Source organism: Atractosteus spatula, chromosome 5 (assembly GCF_055471065.1).
Source record: "Atractosteus spatula isolate fAtrSpa1 chromosome 5, fAtrSpa1.hap1, whole genome shotgun sequence".
Taxonomy (NCBI): Eukaryota; Metazoa; Chordata; class Actinopteri; order Semionotiformes; family Lepisosteidae; genus Atractosteus; species Atractosteus spatula.
The window spans coordinates 53,802,416-53,818,733 of NC_142710.1; the positions used below are offsets into that span (position 1 = coordinate 53,802,416).

At 37.0% G+C, this 16,318-nt stretch overlaps 1 protein-coding gene across 1 annotated transcript; it reads left to right on the top strand.

Moving 5' to 3' along the window:
- Nucleotides 1-3,158: 3,158 nt before the first annotated feature.
- ccdc174 (coiled-coil domain containing 174) lies at nt 3,159-11,373 on the top strand. The gene is made up of 11 exons (XM_088917929.1): nt 3,159-3,263; nt 3,695-3,799; nt 4,321-4,421; nt 4,831-4,889; nt 5,008-5,185; nt 5,492-5,587; nt 6,319-6,455; nt 7,548-7,642; nt 8,231-8,378; nt 9,059-9,214; nt 9,563-11,373. The coding sequence occupies exons 1-11, from the start codon at nt 3,222-3,224 to the stop codon at nt 9,841-9,843; spliced, it is 1,398 nt and encodes a 465-aa protein (XP_088774055.1). The 5' UTR covers nt 3,159-3,221; the 3' UTR covers nt 9,844-11,373.
- Nucleotides 11,374-16,318: the final 4,945 nt, after the last annotated feature.

Consider the following 16,318-nt stretch of genomic DNA (forward strand, 5'->3'; position numbering starts at 1 on the left):
CTGACTCAAGGAGTTTATGTGGGATACAGTACATTATGAAGTGGAAAACTATTCAAGGTTAATAGATAATGAATTTTAGCCTTTAATACTGGCAGCTTCTAATTAATACCATTATTTTGTACTATGCAGGAGAGAGATTACAAAACAAAAATGAAATCCAAAACAAGTCTGGATTTCTTTATAACAGCAAAGAACAATAAAAAAAGTTCATTGAATTTTAAAGCAACTTCTTAAAAGTACCATTTCACATATTTATAAGTCCATAATAGATGGAGGATAAGTGTTTTATTAATCTGCCCTGTAAACTAATGACTAAAATCTTCTGAAATACAAACTTTAAATAATCTACTGTATGTGCATCATTTTCTTGTCATTGCTAATTCAAGTTTGGATAGAAATCATAGTCCATATTTCCTACCTTGATATCCTCTGGTCCTTGTCTTTTTTCCTGATTTAACATGTCTTTATAGACAGCTGTTTTATACTTTTGCTTATTTGCTTTGTGCATTTCAAAAACCATAGCAAATGTTTGGAACACGTCAAAATGCTGCCATTGTGAGATATCCAGGAACCCTGTAGTGATAGCATTATTGTCTAAGCAAATAAGGGTTACTTTAAATGTGAATAGTGGTAAAATAATATTAATGTGTGGATTGTTTACATGTTATCATGGATATAGCATTCCTAAAGCACCACAAAGAACCATTAGGCCAAAGGTAACCTAAATTATTAGTTATTAGAAAATGTCTAGTACATGTGTTTACATATCAAAATAAATTAAACACTTCTCATATTTTTTTCAGTATTTGAAGGAATAAACATCCTTGATTTTCTTTTTTGTCAGGTGGTCTCAGGGGGCCTCTTTAATAACAGTACAGGAGCAAATTGATCTCCATTAAAAACAGATGAATCCTGGACTCTATGAATCTAACAATGACTCAATACAGGTGCCCCTTTGGATCTAATCAAACTGGAGAGGATCCTGGGGGCTCTTTTAATGACTCCTGTTAATCAGTTATCGACAATTTGTGTAGAAGCAATTTTTTTTTTCTGAAAATATCACAGATGTAAGGCAGCTATTTCACCCTGCAACTCCCTACTAGCAAGTGTGAGTCTTGCCAGTACCTGCATGGGAGACCTCCTGGGAAAAACTAAGGTTGCTGCTGGAAGAGGTGTTAGTGGAACCCCCCCAGGAAGGGGGTGCTCACCCTGCAGTCTATGTGGGTCCTAATGTTCCAGTATAGTGATGGGAGCAGTATCCGGACAAAAAGGTGCCATCCTTCACATGAGGTGTAAAACTAAATTGCAGACTCTTTGGCCATTAAAACTTCTGGGGTGGAACCCTGGTGTCCTGGCCAAATTCCCCGCTTTTATCAGACATCTTAATAAGCCCCATCTAAGAACGGGCTTCATTACTCTGTTCTCCCCCACCAATAGCTGGTGTGTGGTGAGTGTACTGGCACACTTTGTCTGCCGTCGCATAATTCAGGTGGGGGCTACACAATGTTGTTGGTGGAGGGGAATCGCTGTTACCTGTAAAGCGCTTTGAGTGTCCAGAAAAGAGCTATGTAGCGTTCTTCCTCTTCTTCTTTTTTTCTTTATCTTGTTCTTCTTCTTATTAAGCAAACAATTCTATGTATTGTATTTATGGTACCAGAAAATCTTAAATTCACTATACAGTAAAGGTACCAATGAAAATATGTCACACCTAATTAAATAGCAGAGCGCACAGTAACAAATGTGCATATTGCATTTCATTGTCACCTGGTGAGTCCACATTAAAAGTCCATTAAATATATATTTTTAAAAAAACCTACATTTACGGCAGACGCATCCTTTATCTACAGATAACGGTCACCACAAGACTACGTGTGCATTTGTCCCGCTAAAGAATTCTTCAGTCACTGTTTAAAAGGGGAATTTAACACCTCCTTTTCGTTTGCCAAGCTGCAGATATCATTTTAAATATTTGATCTACAATAGAACGCAATGCCCAAAAGCGTTGAATTAGTACCTTTTACCTTGTTTGTTAAAAATACTTCGATCAAGTAATGTATTTAAGGGAAAATGAGAACGAATGACTTTTTTAAATAACTCCTTAAAATCGAATATTCAGTTCTTTATATTTAAAGAAGTGCATATAATACAAAAATACTGAAAAGCATCTCAATCTATATAAAACATTCTTCTGAAAATGTTGCAGATAATGTATTAAAGAACATTTTTCCCGAGATTCATTTATCCGTGTTTTAGCATATTGTCATCAACATAATTACTTGCATTGGTCACAACATCATCAGAATACAGAAACGAACATACGGTGGGTGTTATTAATACAGGGACACTGCTACACATCATTGACGTATCCAGCAACTTTTAAACACCGTAATCTAAAAATGCGAAATGAAGTACAAAACCGTTTTGCAGGTGAAGACACAATGTCCATTTATAAGGAGAGCAGTGCTGGATTTTGCTTAAAGGTGGGTGCAGTATGTGCAAACCAGAACTTCTAAAAGGACAGTACACACAAAGAGGTCTTCCTCCCTCACTCCCTCATTCCTTTTGTTGTGGATCCCTATGCTTCTCAATGTTTCTGATGCTGCTATTAAAACATTATTTATTATGGATATTTCACCTCACCCAACCTGACGAGGGCTCTTTATAGCCGAAGGACGGTTTGAAATACTGTAGAATGTTCCTGCATATTGAGTCAGCAGTAAGAAAGGGGATAGAAAGACGTCATTCAAGATTGTACAAGAAACAAAAATAAACATTTTCAAAATATTAATTCAAAATACTATACAGTAAACGAGCCGAAACGAATACTTTAGCATATTTGCTTGAATGTCTTGCTGACAATCCAAAATACGCCCAGGTCCCCCCCCGACTCATGAATAGCTATTTCAGTCAGCAATTTCAGACCGCAATTCAGCTTTAAAGATCTACCTCTAGTCCGTTCAGACGAAAACATCCATAAAAGAAATGATTATATATATTTATTTAAGGATGGTGTGATGATGCATTGTGAACTGTACTAAATGCAATCATTATAAAATGAGATATGTTGAAATGAGAAAATTAAGCTGTTTTGAAATGAGTGAGAAACACGCCACCGGAAGTATTTGGATTCCCATGATGCACCGCTTTGACTCAACAACATCGTGGATAAGCAGGGGAAGCTACAGTATAGTTTCCTGCTGGTTTTATTTTATTTGTTCAAAATGGATAAGAAGAAGAAGCCATTTGACGTGACAGCTTCCTCGGTATGTTCCTTCCTAAACATGTATTTGTATGGTATTTGCAAATAAGATATTATTTAAACGGATTGTTTTAGTATTGTATGTGGAACGGATTCTGTTGCACTTCTAGAGCATTTTGTGTTTGACAACACTGAGTTCAGTGAATTAATGTTTTTGAGAAATCACGCATAGTATTGGTAAAGCTTTGGTGTGTTTCAAAAAGTATTGTATTGTATTAAAAGGTAATTGTATTACCGATGCTTTAGCTACTATGACACCGTGTTTTTGTGGGCTTTAACATATTAGATTAAAACAAGGAGTTCTAGTATTTACGTTTTTTGCTCTCTCGTCTTTTGTTTGACCCATAAATAGTTGAGTACTTATAGTGTATATTATAACTGCTCTTTTGAAAGGTTCTGATACTAACCACTGTTCTTTTCCTCTCCCCATTGCAGTTGGTTGACCTAAAAGCTGAACTCTACAGAAAGCAAGAGGAATTTAAACAGGAAAAATTAGTAAAAGATGCAGGTGTCCCATTGAAACCAAAACCTATTAATAAGGTAACATGCTTGTTGTAACTTCCAGCTAGGCCTAACAACAATTTTTCAGTTTTCATTTGCCAAAGTACTGCAGTGTGTAGTAATTTCTAAGATTTATGCCTTTGGTATAGACTATCTAAAGCAAAGGTAGGAGTTTAATGCCTTATGTACATGTAGATTGAAATTCTTATTCACGCTTATCTCTCGGATCGTACACAGTACAGGAGATGACACAGTACAACAGACAACAACACACAATGTAGGCAGTACATTACCAACATAATAAATAATAACAACCAGAACAATAAATATGTTGTAGACCAACATATATAGGAATTGTCATAAACAAGTTTCTAGATTATTTAGGGTTTTTTTTGGAGGAAAAATACAGAAAGCAAGTTTCTAGTTTCAATTTGCAGCTGGGATACTGCCTACTTTAGGCTATGTTCATTTTAATATGTTTAAATATCTTTCTCAAGAATTTTCAATGTGCGGTTAAGTAAGTTCTCAGTTTTTGTTGTTCTGTGTGTTATGTATTGTAGAAACCCAGTATTTGGAGTAAACAGAATGAAGGGGTTACAGCCAGAGCACAGAAAGATGTGGAGCAAATGAGTGAAGAGCAGAATACTCTGGACGAGGCAAAGTATGGGTATCCCCTGTTGAGTCATGAGAACTGCTGTGTAATGTGGTTGAATGGATCTTCCTCTTCTTGTGAACACATACCTGATCAAATGTTTAAACTGGAGCATGGCATTCGCAAATGGTTTCCATTAAGATGGTCTGAAATGTTTAAATGGCACTTTGTAACTTTCTTAAAATTTCTCTTTGTAATAAAAATTCTGGCTTCATTCAGATATGGGGGAAAAAAAGTACTATTGTTTTTTACATTTCTTCCAATTTCAACCGTTAAGACTCTAAAGAATTCATAAGCATGGCCCCGCAGTTGTTCCTGGTAGGGTTATAGTGAAATAAAATACCTTTAATTGCAAGGATCTGTTTTTTTCTTTTCATATTTACTTCATCACAGTTTTTTTTTGGTTTTCTTTTAACAGACGCAAACTTGAAGAGAAAGCTAAGCTGTACGAGCAGATGACTAAAGGAGACTTTCCAGGTGAGAAACACAAGACAGTGGTTATCCCCTTGATTAAAGTTATACATATGGTTTTCCTATATATCTGAATTTTGTGTTTTACCTCTATTGGCTTTTGCCTAATTTTTCATTCCATCAGATGAAGAAACCGAAAGCTTGTTCCTGGTGGATTTCACCCAGAAGATCATTGACCAGAAGAAGGAGGTGCAAGCCCAGTGTGTGAAAGAGGCAGCAGAGAGGTCCAGGGATATGAATGGAGAAGAGAGCTCTGAAGCCGACACTCCACTTCCACCTCCTGGAAACCCAGATGAAGAATGGTAGAGCATGCCACTGCAATTAAATGAAGTGGTTTGAAGCAGCTTTAGGTCTAAGATTCGTATAGGGGGAAAAAAACAACAACATTTCTTTTAAGCAAAAAATCAAACTGTAAATGGAGAATTTCTCCAATCTCTAATCGCATCGAGAAGGCTTGTATCTACTGTTTTTTTTAAGTTCCTGTCACAGTTGTGTCCATTATCACTGCAAATATTTTCTTTCTTATAGGTTCAACACCTAATGAAGACGTTCAATACGTAACTTTTGTGCCTGGCTTCTAATAATGTACTTTTGTCTTGTTTTTCCAGGGTGGACTATGTTGATGGTCTGGGGCGATCAAGAAGATGCATGAAGAAGGACTTGCCTGGATTTATGCAAATGGACAGAGATCTACAGGGAAAAAGGTAGAGAAAGAGTGAAGTTATGTTTGAGCAATGTTTTGCCCCCTTCTTAGTTTAGTCCTGCCTAAAATAAGTTATTGGGGCAGAGGTTGTTTTATAGAATACCTTATTCTATAATTTTAAGGGAAGATTGCCCTTAGTCTATATTGAAGTTATAGGTTTACACTGAAACATGTATTTATGAAGATTCAAGTCTTTCAAGAAAAGTTTTGCCAACAAGGAAAAAATACAATGGCACCATCTAAATACAGAAGACATTTTAAAATCGTCTGTACTTATGGAAGCAAATCAGTCAGAATATTTTATGCATGTTAGGAGTATGAATTAAAAAGCTTCCATTGCATTTATATATTTTTATCCTGCTCTTTTCCTTGGAGTAGAGTCACTGCTCCTCTGGATTGAAAGGTTTAGGTATCTCGTGAGGATGTTCCCCAGGTGTTTTCTGCTGGAGGTATACTAGGCACAGCCCACTGGGAAGAGACCCCCGGCCAGCCCTGGACATGCTGGAGGGATCCCATCTCTCAGCTGGCCTGGGAACACCTAGAAGTCCCCAAAGAGGTGCTGGAGACCGTTGCTAGGGAAGGGAAGCCTGGTCTGCCCTCCACTGCGACCCTCATCAGGAGCAAACAGTGGGGAAAATAGGTGGAAGGACAGCTAAGGTTAATCTGGGCTGAGCCTGACTCTTAACTCCAGCGATCTCTCACACTGATGACAGTGCCTCCTTGCCCCCACAGAAGCGGGCCTGAAGAAAAGACCTTGCTGTCGGAGGACATGCGCCGGGAGCTGCAGCGCAGGGAGTGGGAAAGAGAGGAAGAGGAAGCCATGAAAAGACCCGTGGGCCCAGTGCACTATGAAGACATCCGGGAGAAAGGTAACAACCAACATCACCGAACCGGGCTTGAGGAAAGGAGCAGGCTGCTTACAATGAATTTCCACATCAATTGTGGAGGAGTGTTGTTGTGTCATACAAATGACAAAGTTCAGGAGTCTGTGAAGCAGACGTCCCTTTATTACATATGCATATGGAAGTCCGGCTTGCAACCACCAGACTTAAAATATAAGTAGCTGAAGATGGTCCTTTATACCTTAAAACAAACTAGTTACTATGACACATTCTAAACAAATGATAAGACTGCAACACATGCCAATTAATTATATCTAAGTTGCAGACTAAACAACAGTTAGTTCTTTTCGTGTTCTGGGCATACAGCCAGCTTACCAAATACATGCCCTTTATCTTACTGACCAAGGACAGGCAGCATCTTTATATATATTTGAGCACAAAGCCTACTTCAAGCCACTAGACTGCATAGTTTGCAAAAAAAATACAAAAACAAGCAATGATATTATTATCTCACTTCCCGGGCATCTCTCTTATCTCTTCAGTGTCCACTGGCAAAGATTTCACTGATTCCTGTAAAGTAATTTTTAAAAGTTCAAAGTGAAAATCTAGTCAGTTTAAGTTTTGGAAAAGTGTCAATGAAAAATATTGTTTTAATGAGGATCTGTAAAAATTAACATAACTGTGAACTGTGTCAATTTACTGTGACTAAAACATCAGGCTGTTTGGTATGATCACAGTTGTCTTTGATGTGGATGCATTTAATGAACTGCTGTGCAAAAATACTTTTGTTTTTGTCCTTTGTATTGCATCCTTACATTCTTGGTGCCTTTGCATTTTTTTTTTACATTTGACATTGCGTGTTTGTATTGTTTGGTTTTAGCTGCAGGGACATTATTTACTGGGCAAAAAGCATACAAACATGTTCTGTCTCTTGAATTTGGTAATTTGGAGAAACATCATCTGGTTTATGTTATCTTGAAGACATGAAATGAATGAGCAAGAGGTTTGTAGAGAGGTGCTTATCTAAAATGTATGTTTTCTATGTTGAAGGAAGAATTTATGTTTGTTTAGAAAGGCTTTCTTTTTAATGGATATGTTTGTTTACTATGTTTTGCGCAGAGGCCCGTGAGCTTGGTGTGGGTTATTTTGCCTTTGCTCAAGATCAAGCTCTACGAACAAAGCAAAGGGAAACTTTGGACATGCTGAGAGACCAGGTGTGTAACCTTAACAGGTTTAAACCCTTTTTTTACTTTTGTCATATACAAAGCTCTACAAACTCCAAAATGCAGTGATTCTCTGTACCATTATCATTTTCATATGTTTGAAGCTTATAATCTGTGTCAGGGGTCCTCAACCCTGGTCCTGTAGAGCCCCAGTCTCATTATGGGTCGCCTGCTTCTAAAGATGGGCAGCATCAGTTAGCTGTTGAACTGAGCAAGTACTTTGTACAATAAAGAAGACTCTTGATATGCGAGTGCTAATTATAATTAATATAACAAACCATCTGGTTAGTTAATCACAATGGTAATGCTGATGATTTAATTATGATCTACAAATCTTTGGTTGACTGGAGCTCTCCAGGAGAAGGATTGGAGATCCCTGATGTATGGATTAGCAATCTTGAAATACCATAGTGACTTTTTCTGCAGCACGTTTAAATTCTACTTGTGTATCGAAACATACTGAGCACATTCTATCTCTGTAAAGACTTTTTCCTGTGAACCTTACTTCCACTTTAGTAATTCTGAGAATGACAATGTACTGCTGTTGTAGCAAGAGCAAAAGATCATTTTGTCTTGCAGACTATGGATCAAAGAACTAAGCGGGAAAAGTTAAAGCAGAAAAGGAAGGCCTTGTTAGACGCTAGACTAGCAAAGGTCCGGCAGCGAAAAATGAAGAAAATAAACCTTGATGGAACAGAAGAAGAGTTGGCGGTAGAGGATAAAGAAGGTAAGGGCATTTTTGCATGTAATTTATCCTGCATTTCTTTTGCGAGCAGTATGTTTAGTTATTTTTGGCACCCTGTATGAGTGTGTAACACAACATTTACAGTTAGTGCTGGCAAAAATATTTAACTGTCTGGCCCAACATGTATAGGTCAGTCCAAATGCAAAAACACACACGATGTGTCAACTGTTATTTGTGATGAACACAAATTGTATTGTAAATCCTTATTTCATCGAGGACAACACACACATAGTGGATACATGACCCCTACTTCCCAGAGAAATTTGCTTTTGTGAGCCCATGGGAGGAAAAGATGGATGGTGACATGGGAGACAGATGATACAACAGTCACCCTCCCATGCCAGTTGTGCCTGACAGCTTTTTGGGAAAAGCAGTTTTTAGTGAGCAGCTGCTTTTGTCAATGAACATTTGAGTCCACATTAAAACATTTGTTGCCCCACTCATTACATCCTTATAATTGCTTGTGTTAGAAGATTAAAACTTCATTTTTTTTTACTTATTAGAGAATGTAGTCTCCTAAATCTTCATAATAATATGAAAGCATTTATAATCTGTCATTTTGAAAAATGTGAAAGGAATAGATTTGTTTCTCCGTGGTGTTGCATATATTAATTGTAAGTAACTGAAAACTGAGCCTGTGTTCTGTACTTATACCTTGCTAGGAGAGGAAGAGCTCATTGGGCCCGTCGCAGAGCCCAAACAAGACTCTGAGGAGCCATCTTCTGTTTCCACACACAAGAAGACTGAAGTTGAGATACAGGAGAGGAAGGACACCAAGACTGGTGTGCCCCATGTGCGAGAGTGGGATAGAGGGAAAGGTAACCCATTTAAACACTTTCTAGTTTAGTTTATCTCATACAGTGTCAAAGTCCTTTCACTGGAATGCATGTAGCAGTTGTAGCCATGACAGAGAAGATACAGCAGTGGCAATAACCATCTTATGTAACAGAGCAATCTTGCACAATTTTCAATCCTGAATAATTCTATATGAGTTTTCAGTGCATATCTTTAACCATTACAGTATTTGTCCCCAAGTGCTGTATGAGGAGAAAGTACAAACAGCCATAATGAAGAAAGGAATTAAACTGTTTTCAACATGGTAAAGAGACGCTCTGGATCATCGGATTTAATGGGTTTAATTCAGTTTTGTTTCATTGTTCCTGCAGCCTTTTCCTTTGGCCAGTGGTCAAGCAAGCGTAGAGAGGAGCGTGATGCAGAGTTTGCACCTCCCACGGAGTATTTCAGTGACTACACGAAACCCAGCCAGGGGATGAACTGGAACAGAAGCAAGCAGAAATATCCTTTCCAAGGAAGACATGCCCAGAATTCAGGGAGCAGTGACAACATCGGGCCGATGGCCTCGTCCCAGTCAGAGTCACAATCGCAAACGTCAGCCCCACAGCAGAGTCTGGATGAACTGTTATCTTATTATAAACACTCAACCTGAACGCACTGGACCTTCTCCCTTCAGAGTATTGAGCAGGAGCCACAGACTCTCTGCAGCAGCCTGGCACGGACTCGTACGGTTCTGTGGAGTTGTCCTGCTGTTGTGAAAACACGAGGCAAACTATAGCTTTCAGTTCTGGTCGTTGGGTTTTCAAGCCCTTTTGAGTTGGAAAATGTTTTTGTGTCCTTTATAAAGTACTATAAGGAAGCGCATCAGCACAAAAGAGAAAGCTGATGGCATTATTTTGCAGTAACATTGCATTATTCAAGGGAGATCTTTTTTTCTCATTTTGCGTTTTAAACTTACAGTAGCTGCATAGTAGCAGAGCCCTTTCTGTAGTGGGTCCATGGGAGAGAACACCACTTTATTTCCTTTTAAAAAACACTGAAATATCTTCTCGTTTTATCGCATTAATTCATAATAAAATTGCTACTGCACCAACTCAGAAGTGCCTGGATATGATACATGTTCACGCCTGGTTGCTTCAAAAACCACACCAACTGTTTAAGTGGATCAACGTGGAACTATGTGGATTTAGCCTTATTTTGTTTTTCCATGTATATACTTTTTATTTCAGTACTTTAAGATCTAATGTTACTTATTTGGAAAATCTGTAACTTAATATTTAGGTTGAAGATGTACACCTTAGTACACCTTTTTACAGGTTTCAGGTTTAGATAGGTTGTATTAATACGTTATTACAGTGCGTCTTGGAAGGAATCAGGACAAGTTTGAAAAAAAAAGGATTCAAAGTTTGTTATATTGCTGTTCAAAGATATTGAAGTTGAAGGTGCAGGCAGTGAAGACAAGAAATTGATGTTATTTTTCAAATGATTGGAAGTGATTTGATGTCCAAATGAAACTGCTGACTAGAGTGCATCTTGGAATTCATATTCAGTTAATTGATTAAGAGTAATTCAGTATTTTGTTTAAATTAACATTGTGTTTTTGAAAGGTAATGCCAAAATACTCTTAAGCTCTAATAAGGACTTTTTCTTTTTAAACCTGCAGTTTAGTTTAGAATACAGAGTAATGTCAGTCTATTGGAAACCTTTGGAGACAACCATCCTGTTGGTTGTTCTATTCTTTTGCACGGTTACGGACCCGCAGGGCAGGGTATGTTTGACTGTAAAAAGGATATACTTCTCTTAAACTGTTTTAAATGGAAAGGAAAAAAAAATCTTTATGCTGTGACATGCAATTCTTTTATAAATAGCCACTAATCTCAGTGATTTCAGTCTCGTGAAATGTCTCAAAAGTACAGTTTTTAAGTTATTGGTGCTCAGTTACCAAATTAAATGATTAATGACCTCCTAAATGTGTTCTCAGAAGATACATGTTAACTGGAAAGGTGCCTTAGAGGCAGTTATACATTGTGACATAAACTAGTGGGCAGTTTAACTTTCATGTTTAATCTCCCTGCCCCCTCTTGGTTACAGTAATAAGTGATCTGTATTATGTATTCATAATGTTTGGAATTCTGTACTGTGTGATCCTGTACACAGAAAATAAATGCAGTCTGCTTAAAGTGAGAGAAATCCTAACATTTAATATTTACCACCATCAGAGGGCAGCACTTCACACCGGTAAGAGAAGTGTGAATAGCTTGGAAATAAGTGAGGTATTGGTCTGGTGATTGACAGGTTTTTTTATACTTTAGTATGATTGCATGTCTACTTCCAATTCAAATTTGAAACTCCCACAATATTGAAGGCATATTCTCAGTACTGCTGCTTAGTATACTGTACAGAGACAATTTTTACTGGCTCAAGGCTGCATAATTTGGAATTCAGGGCTTTACGATATCATGGATGCCGTTTTCACGCAATGCTGACAGTGGGATTTAAAACCCCTAAACACTGGAATTTTAGGCTTTGTTGCATAACAGGTACAGGTCAGGCTGGGAACGATTTAGAGTGGCCAATCAAACCAACCCAACACATAGACCACATAAAGCTCCCTGTCTCAATCGCTCAAATCCAGAATCAATCCAGGACTAGTCTGGAACACTAAGCAACACAACACATTTGTTGCTATGAATACGTCCGTGCAGTCATAGCAGTTGGAGTATATTTGTAACAAATTTCAGACCATTTTATTTAGGCTTTCTAAGGAAACATCTTAAAGTGAAACTGTGGGAAGCCGTTGGTACGTTTTTTAAGTCACTTTAAATTCATGATAAGGACAGGAATATTATCAACACCTTTAACACAGGAAAAACTACTCAGTCAAAATATTGTGTAGCTTTTCTTTGATTTCTTTGTTGTATATAAATAGCTGTTATCACTTTTTTTAAGTCATATGTTCCTGCTGGTCTTCCCAATATTAGTTGTGAAATTCAGCAGTGAGGTGACTTTCCTTTTTCATTCCTTCTCCTTTTTCCTTTTCCTTTTTTTATATCCAGGGTAACAGCTTATGGTAAGGTGTTCATCCCAGTAGTCACAGCAAGTGAAGAGATGATTGGGGATATTTTGTCCTCTGCTGAACTGCAATCATTGCAACAATTTCATTCTACATACTGTATTAACACACAATATATTAATTGTCTGGTCTAGGAGGAAAAAAAAACTGATGTATGTCAAACATCTAATTTTTTATTTAAATATCAGTTATAAAGATGTGGAAAATTATTGGATTATTCATCCATTTTCTTACCGCTTCCTCTAATTCAGGGTCGTGGAGGAACCAGAGCCTATCCCAGCAAGCAACGGGCAGAAGGCAGGCTACACCCTGGACAGGACACCAGTCTATCACAGGGCAGAGACTTCAGACACAAACGCACACACTCACACCAGGGCCAATTTTCCCAGAAGCCAGTTAAGCTGCCAGTAAGTCTTTGGAGTGTTGGAGGAAACCCCTGGGAAGATCATGCAAACTCCATGTAGAAAGCACCCCAGGTAAGAAACTGAACACAGAGCCCCAGCACTGCAAGGCTACAGTGCTAACTGCTGTGTCACTGTGCTGCCCATTATCAGATTAATTATTGAAATTTTATATTTGTTTATGTATTTACTCATATAGAATTGTAAGAAGTTTTAAGTTGTTTTTAAACTGGTTTGCTTTTATGTTTAAGTGGTGTTGTCTGGGAGCGTCTATGTTATAAATGGTTTATCCTTTTTCCTGACTTATAGGCAAAGTTTTGAAAATGCGTTAACAATACAAATCCAGTAGATGGCAGAATGCTCATTAACAATTGCATCTGATTAGCGCTCACTGACTAAACTTTATTCTTAAAAATATCTAATGCCTTCTCAATTGATGAGCCATCAACTGTTGGAGCTCTGTTGTGTCTTATATGTTTAATATATCATTGTGTGAAACAAATGATTTTGGCAGATGTGTTTCAGAAAATGTTTTCTAGTATTAATTTGAGTAGCTATTATCAAGAGATTTCTGCCAGCGTTTTTACTGCAGAAGAAGCAGGAATTACTTTGACTTACTTGTAGGTATCCTACTGATCAATAACATATTACTTTCAATTATCAGCCCTGATTAAAAAAAAACAATAAGTTGTATTTCATCTAGGGAAAATGCTTACTCATGGTTTCCGGGAATATCAAGGAAATAGACACTTTAAGTTCTTTAAAAATACAACATATTACAGTTTGCTTTATTTTCCCTTAAAACAACTGACTTTTGTGTGTTTTCTTACGTTTTTAAGTGACCAAAACTGAAGTATCTTTCTGGCAAAAAAAAACCTATAAGAAATGTAAAGTGTTTAAACGCAAAATGTGTTTCTCCTCAGTAGCTTCTCTAGTCTTTGTGTACAAAACGGTTGGAAATTGATCTATCCCGTTTTTTATGTTCCGTTTTATAATAATTCTCAGACAAAAATCAAATAAGTGAAAAGTTAAGATTCATATTCATATATAAAAAACTGGGTCCTTGTTTCTCACAAAAAGCAAAATATGTGTATGTAATTCTATGATGTACAACAGACAACTACTGTATATTGCACTAAGTCCGGTTACAAACAGCATGTTAATTATAAGGGGAGAAAGTGAATTTAATCTCTTTGCAGGAAGCATCAGTAAAGAAATACTTTAAATAAAACTAAGGTAAAATAAATGATTCCAAAACCCATGGGTACTACACATGTCTTATCTCTCAACCAATGCCTTTTGCAATATTACCAGAATCATAAAATTGATCTTGGAGCTTCTCTGTGGGCATAACCCCATTAACAAGCTAACGACATGCTGATCCTCTCTATAAGTTTCTAAAAAACAGACTATCCATCTTAAACGGAAATAGGGCAAAGTGCAGTACTACTTTCCTTTAAAGTAATTAGTGGAAAATTGCTGTTTGATTATTTGGCCTGATATTTTGATATATTACGGTGGAGTTAGTGAGGAATATCATTTTTAGCAATGATATTTAAAAAAAAATGCATTTCAAGATTAGCAGTAATTCTCTTAGGACTGGAATTAATCCTCCCATCTACGCTGTTCAGTGGAGCAGGACTGTCTTTCTCTCAGTTCTGGACTGTGCATACAACAGCAGTCTCCTGCACCAGTCATGTGAGCATGCTGTAGGTTGAGGATTTCTCAGGTCACAAGCCACTTAACAGTCTCCTACAGGAGGGCCAACAGGCACCAAGCTGTGAAGTGTCTTAAAAGTGAGTTGACAGTGTTGTCTGGGCACAACAATGTGAGATTTCTTTAGGAGTAAGCCCTTGTATACAAGTAAAACAAGACCACCGTGAAATATGGAAAGTAGCAATGCTTAGGTCTGATGAGGTATTCAGGGAGAGAGCTAGCAAACTGAACTTTATACCATTTATAGAGCTGGAATAGCAGTAAATGTCTGGTAATTTTTACCTTTTTTGTTCCTTGCATTTTGTCTTGTATATATTTTGCATGATTTTGAAAGGTGTGTCTTAGGTTGTGTTATGCCACCTTACATTACCTTTTTCAAAAACAAAAATAACTGAAAGGAATTCTCAAATCATGCTACCAGTAAGTATAAAAGGAAATACTAATGCCTTTGTTTTGGCAAAGGTGGCATCATACCCGTTAATTCATCGTTGGATTTTTGGAGAGTTTTTGTTTTTCTTTATAACCATTATTATAATTATAATTGCATTATAAACTTTCTGGAGTGAGTATGATAAGACACTTAATGTTGTACAGCTACAACCAGTTCAGAATCTACAACAGAGGTAATAAATCAAAAACTAGAGATTTATAAAATGCAAAGCTGGATTTATTTTTAAGGGAAGTCTTGCATTTGTAAAGTTAGAAAAAAGCATTTTGAAATGTGAAAAGAATTTATAATCTTATAATAATCGTTATATCTTGTCATAGTAAATGAATACATCAGGCTTTTAAAATGTCCAAAAAAAACAAAAACTGTCTGGATGTGTGCTGCTTGATAGTGCTGAGATATTTACTGAGTTTTCGATTGCTAAGAGAAGACTAGGACAAAGCTGCTCATAGAAAGTAGAACCTTCTATACAAGTTCTAGAATTCAGAATATGACTCTTCTAACAAATAAGGGTTCTAGAACTCTGACATAGTTATTGCAGTTGAAATGCAAAAGGCAACAAATTAATTTCTCTAGGCATTTATTCTGATGTAACTTAGAATAACATGACAAAGTAAATACCATATGTTTATAGAAAAACTCATGTGGTCTTGTGAGATGAAGAGATTTGATATTTTTTCACATTTTCCTGGTCCACAAATACATTTTTTGTAAGAATGGGAGGAACAGTTAGGAGTAAAATTGAAGGTACTGTATTATATTGAATATATTATCTTGTTAATTTATATTGCATTCGAGCCTGATATCATTAAATTGTATGAACTAAGCAAATGTTTTCTAGGGAGGCTGACTTTGATAGGAGAGCATTAAGCAATCTTAGAATTTACAGGAAGCTGTATAACTAGCTTAGAAGTAGGCAGTATTACAACGAACTCTCCCACTATAAAGCACTTACCTGAAGCTGAAATAGCCTAATAGGAAGTGCCTGATTTGTGGACAATGTAGATCCAAGTATTATCCTGGTCATTAATTCTCTTTGGAGAACTTGACCCTAAAGTGCATTTGCAGTATCTGAATACTAGTCATGGCATTTCATTTAAATGATTCATCACTGCAAACAAGGATTTCCCTCTGCTTGCTCAATGCCAAAACTTTGACAATTTAACACAATTCAGTTTTGATTTGGTGGTGTTGAAGTTGGCTTTTTTATGTACAGTATAAATAACCATATTTTCTTTCTTCTAGGAAATAATGTCCTCCTATTCTGCAACTATTTACAGGCCAAATTCACAGGATTAGACTAATCTGAATAGTGAGTTCCTTCAATCATACATGAGTAGGTTTTAAAGCTGAAGAGTCATGGACCTAGAGAGCTCTTTTGAGCTGTATATTGCAAGAGCTCCACATCTCTTGGCTGAAATTGAGAAATTGCTAAAGGTTTGCCAGGAGATGAACCTGTCGCTACCTGCTGGTATTAAAAACCTGTGTC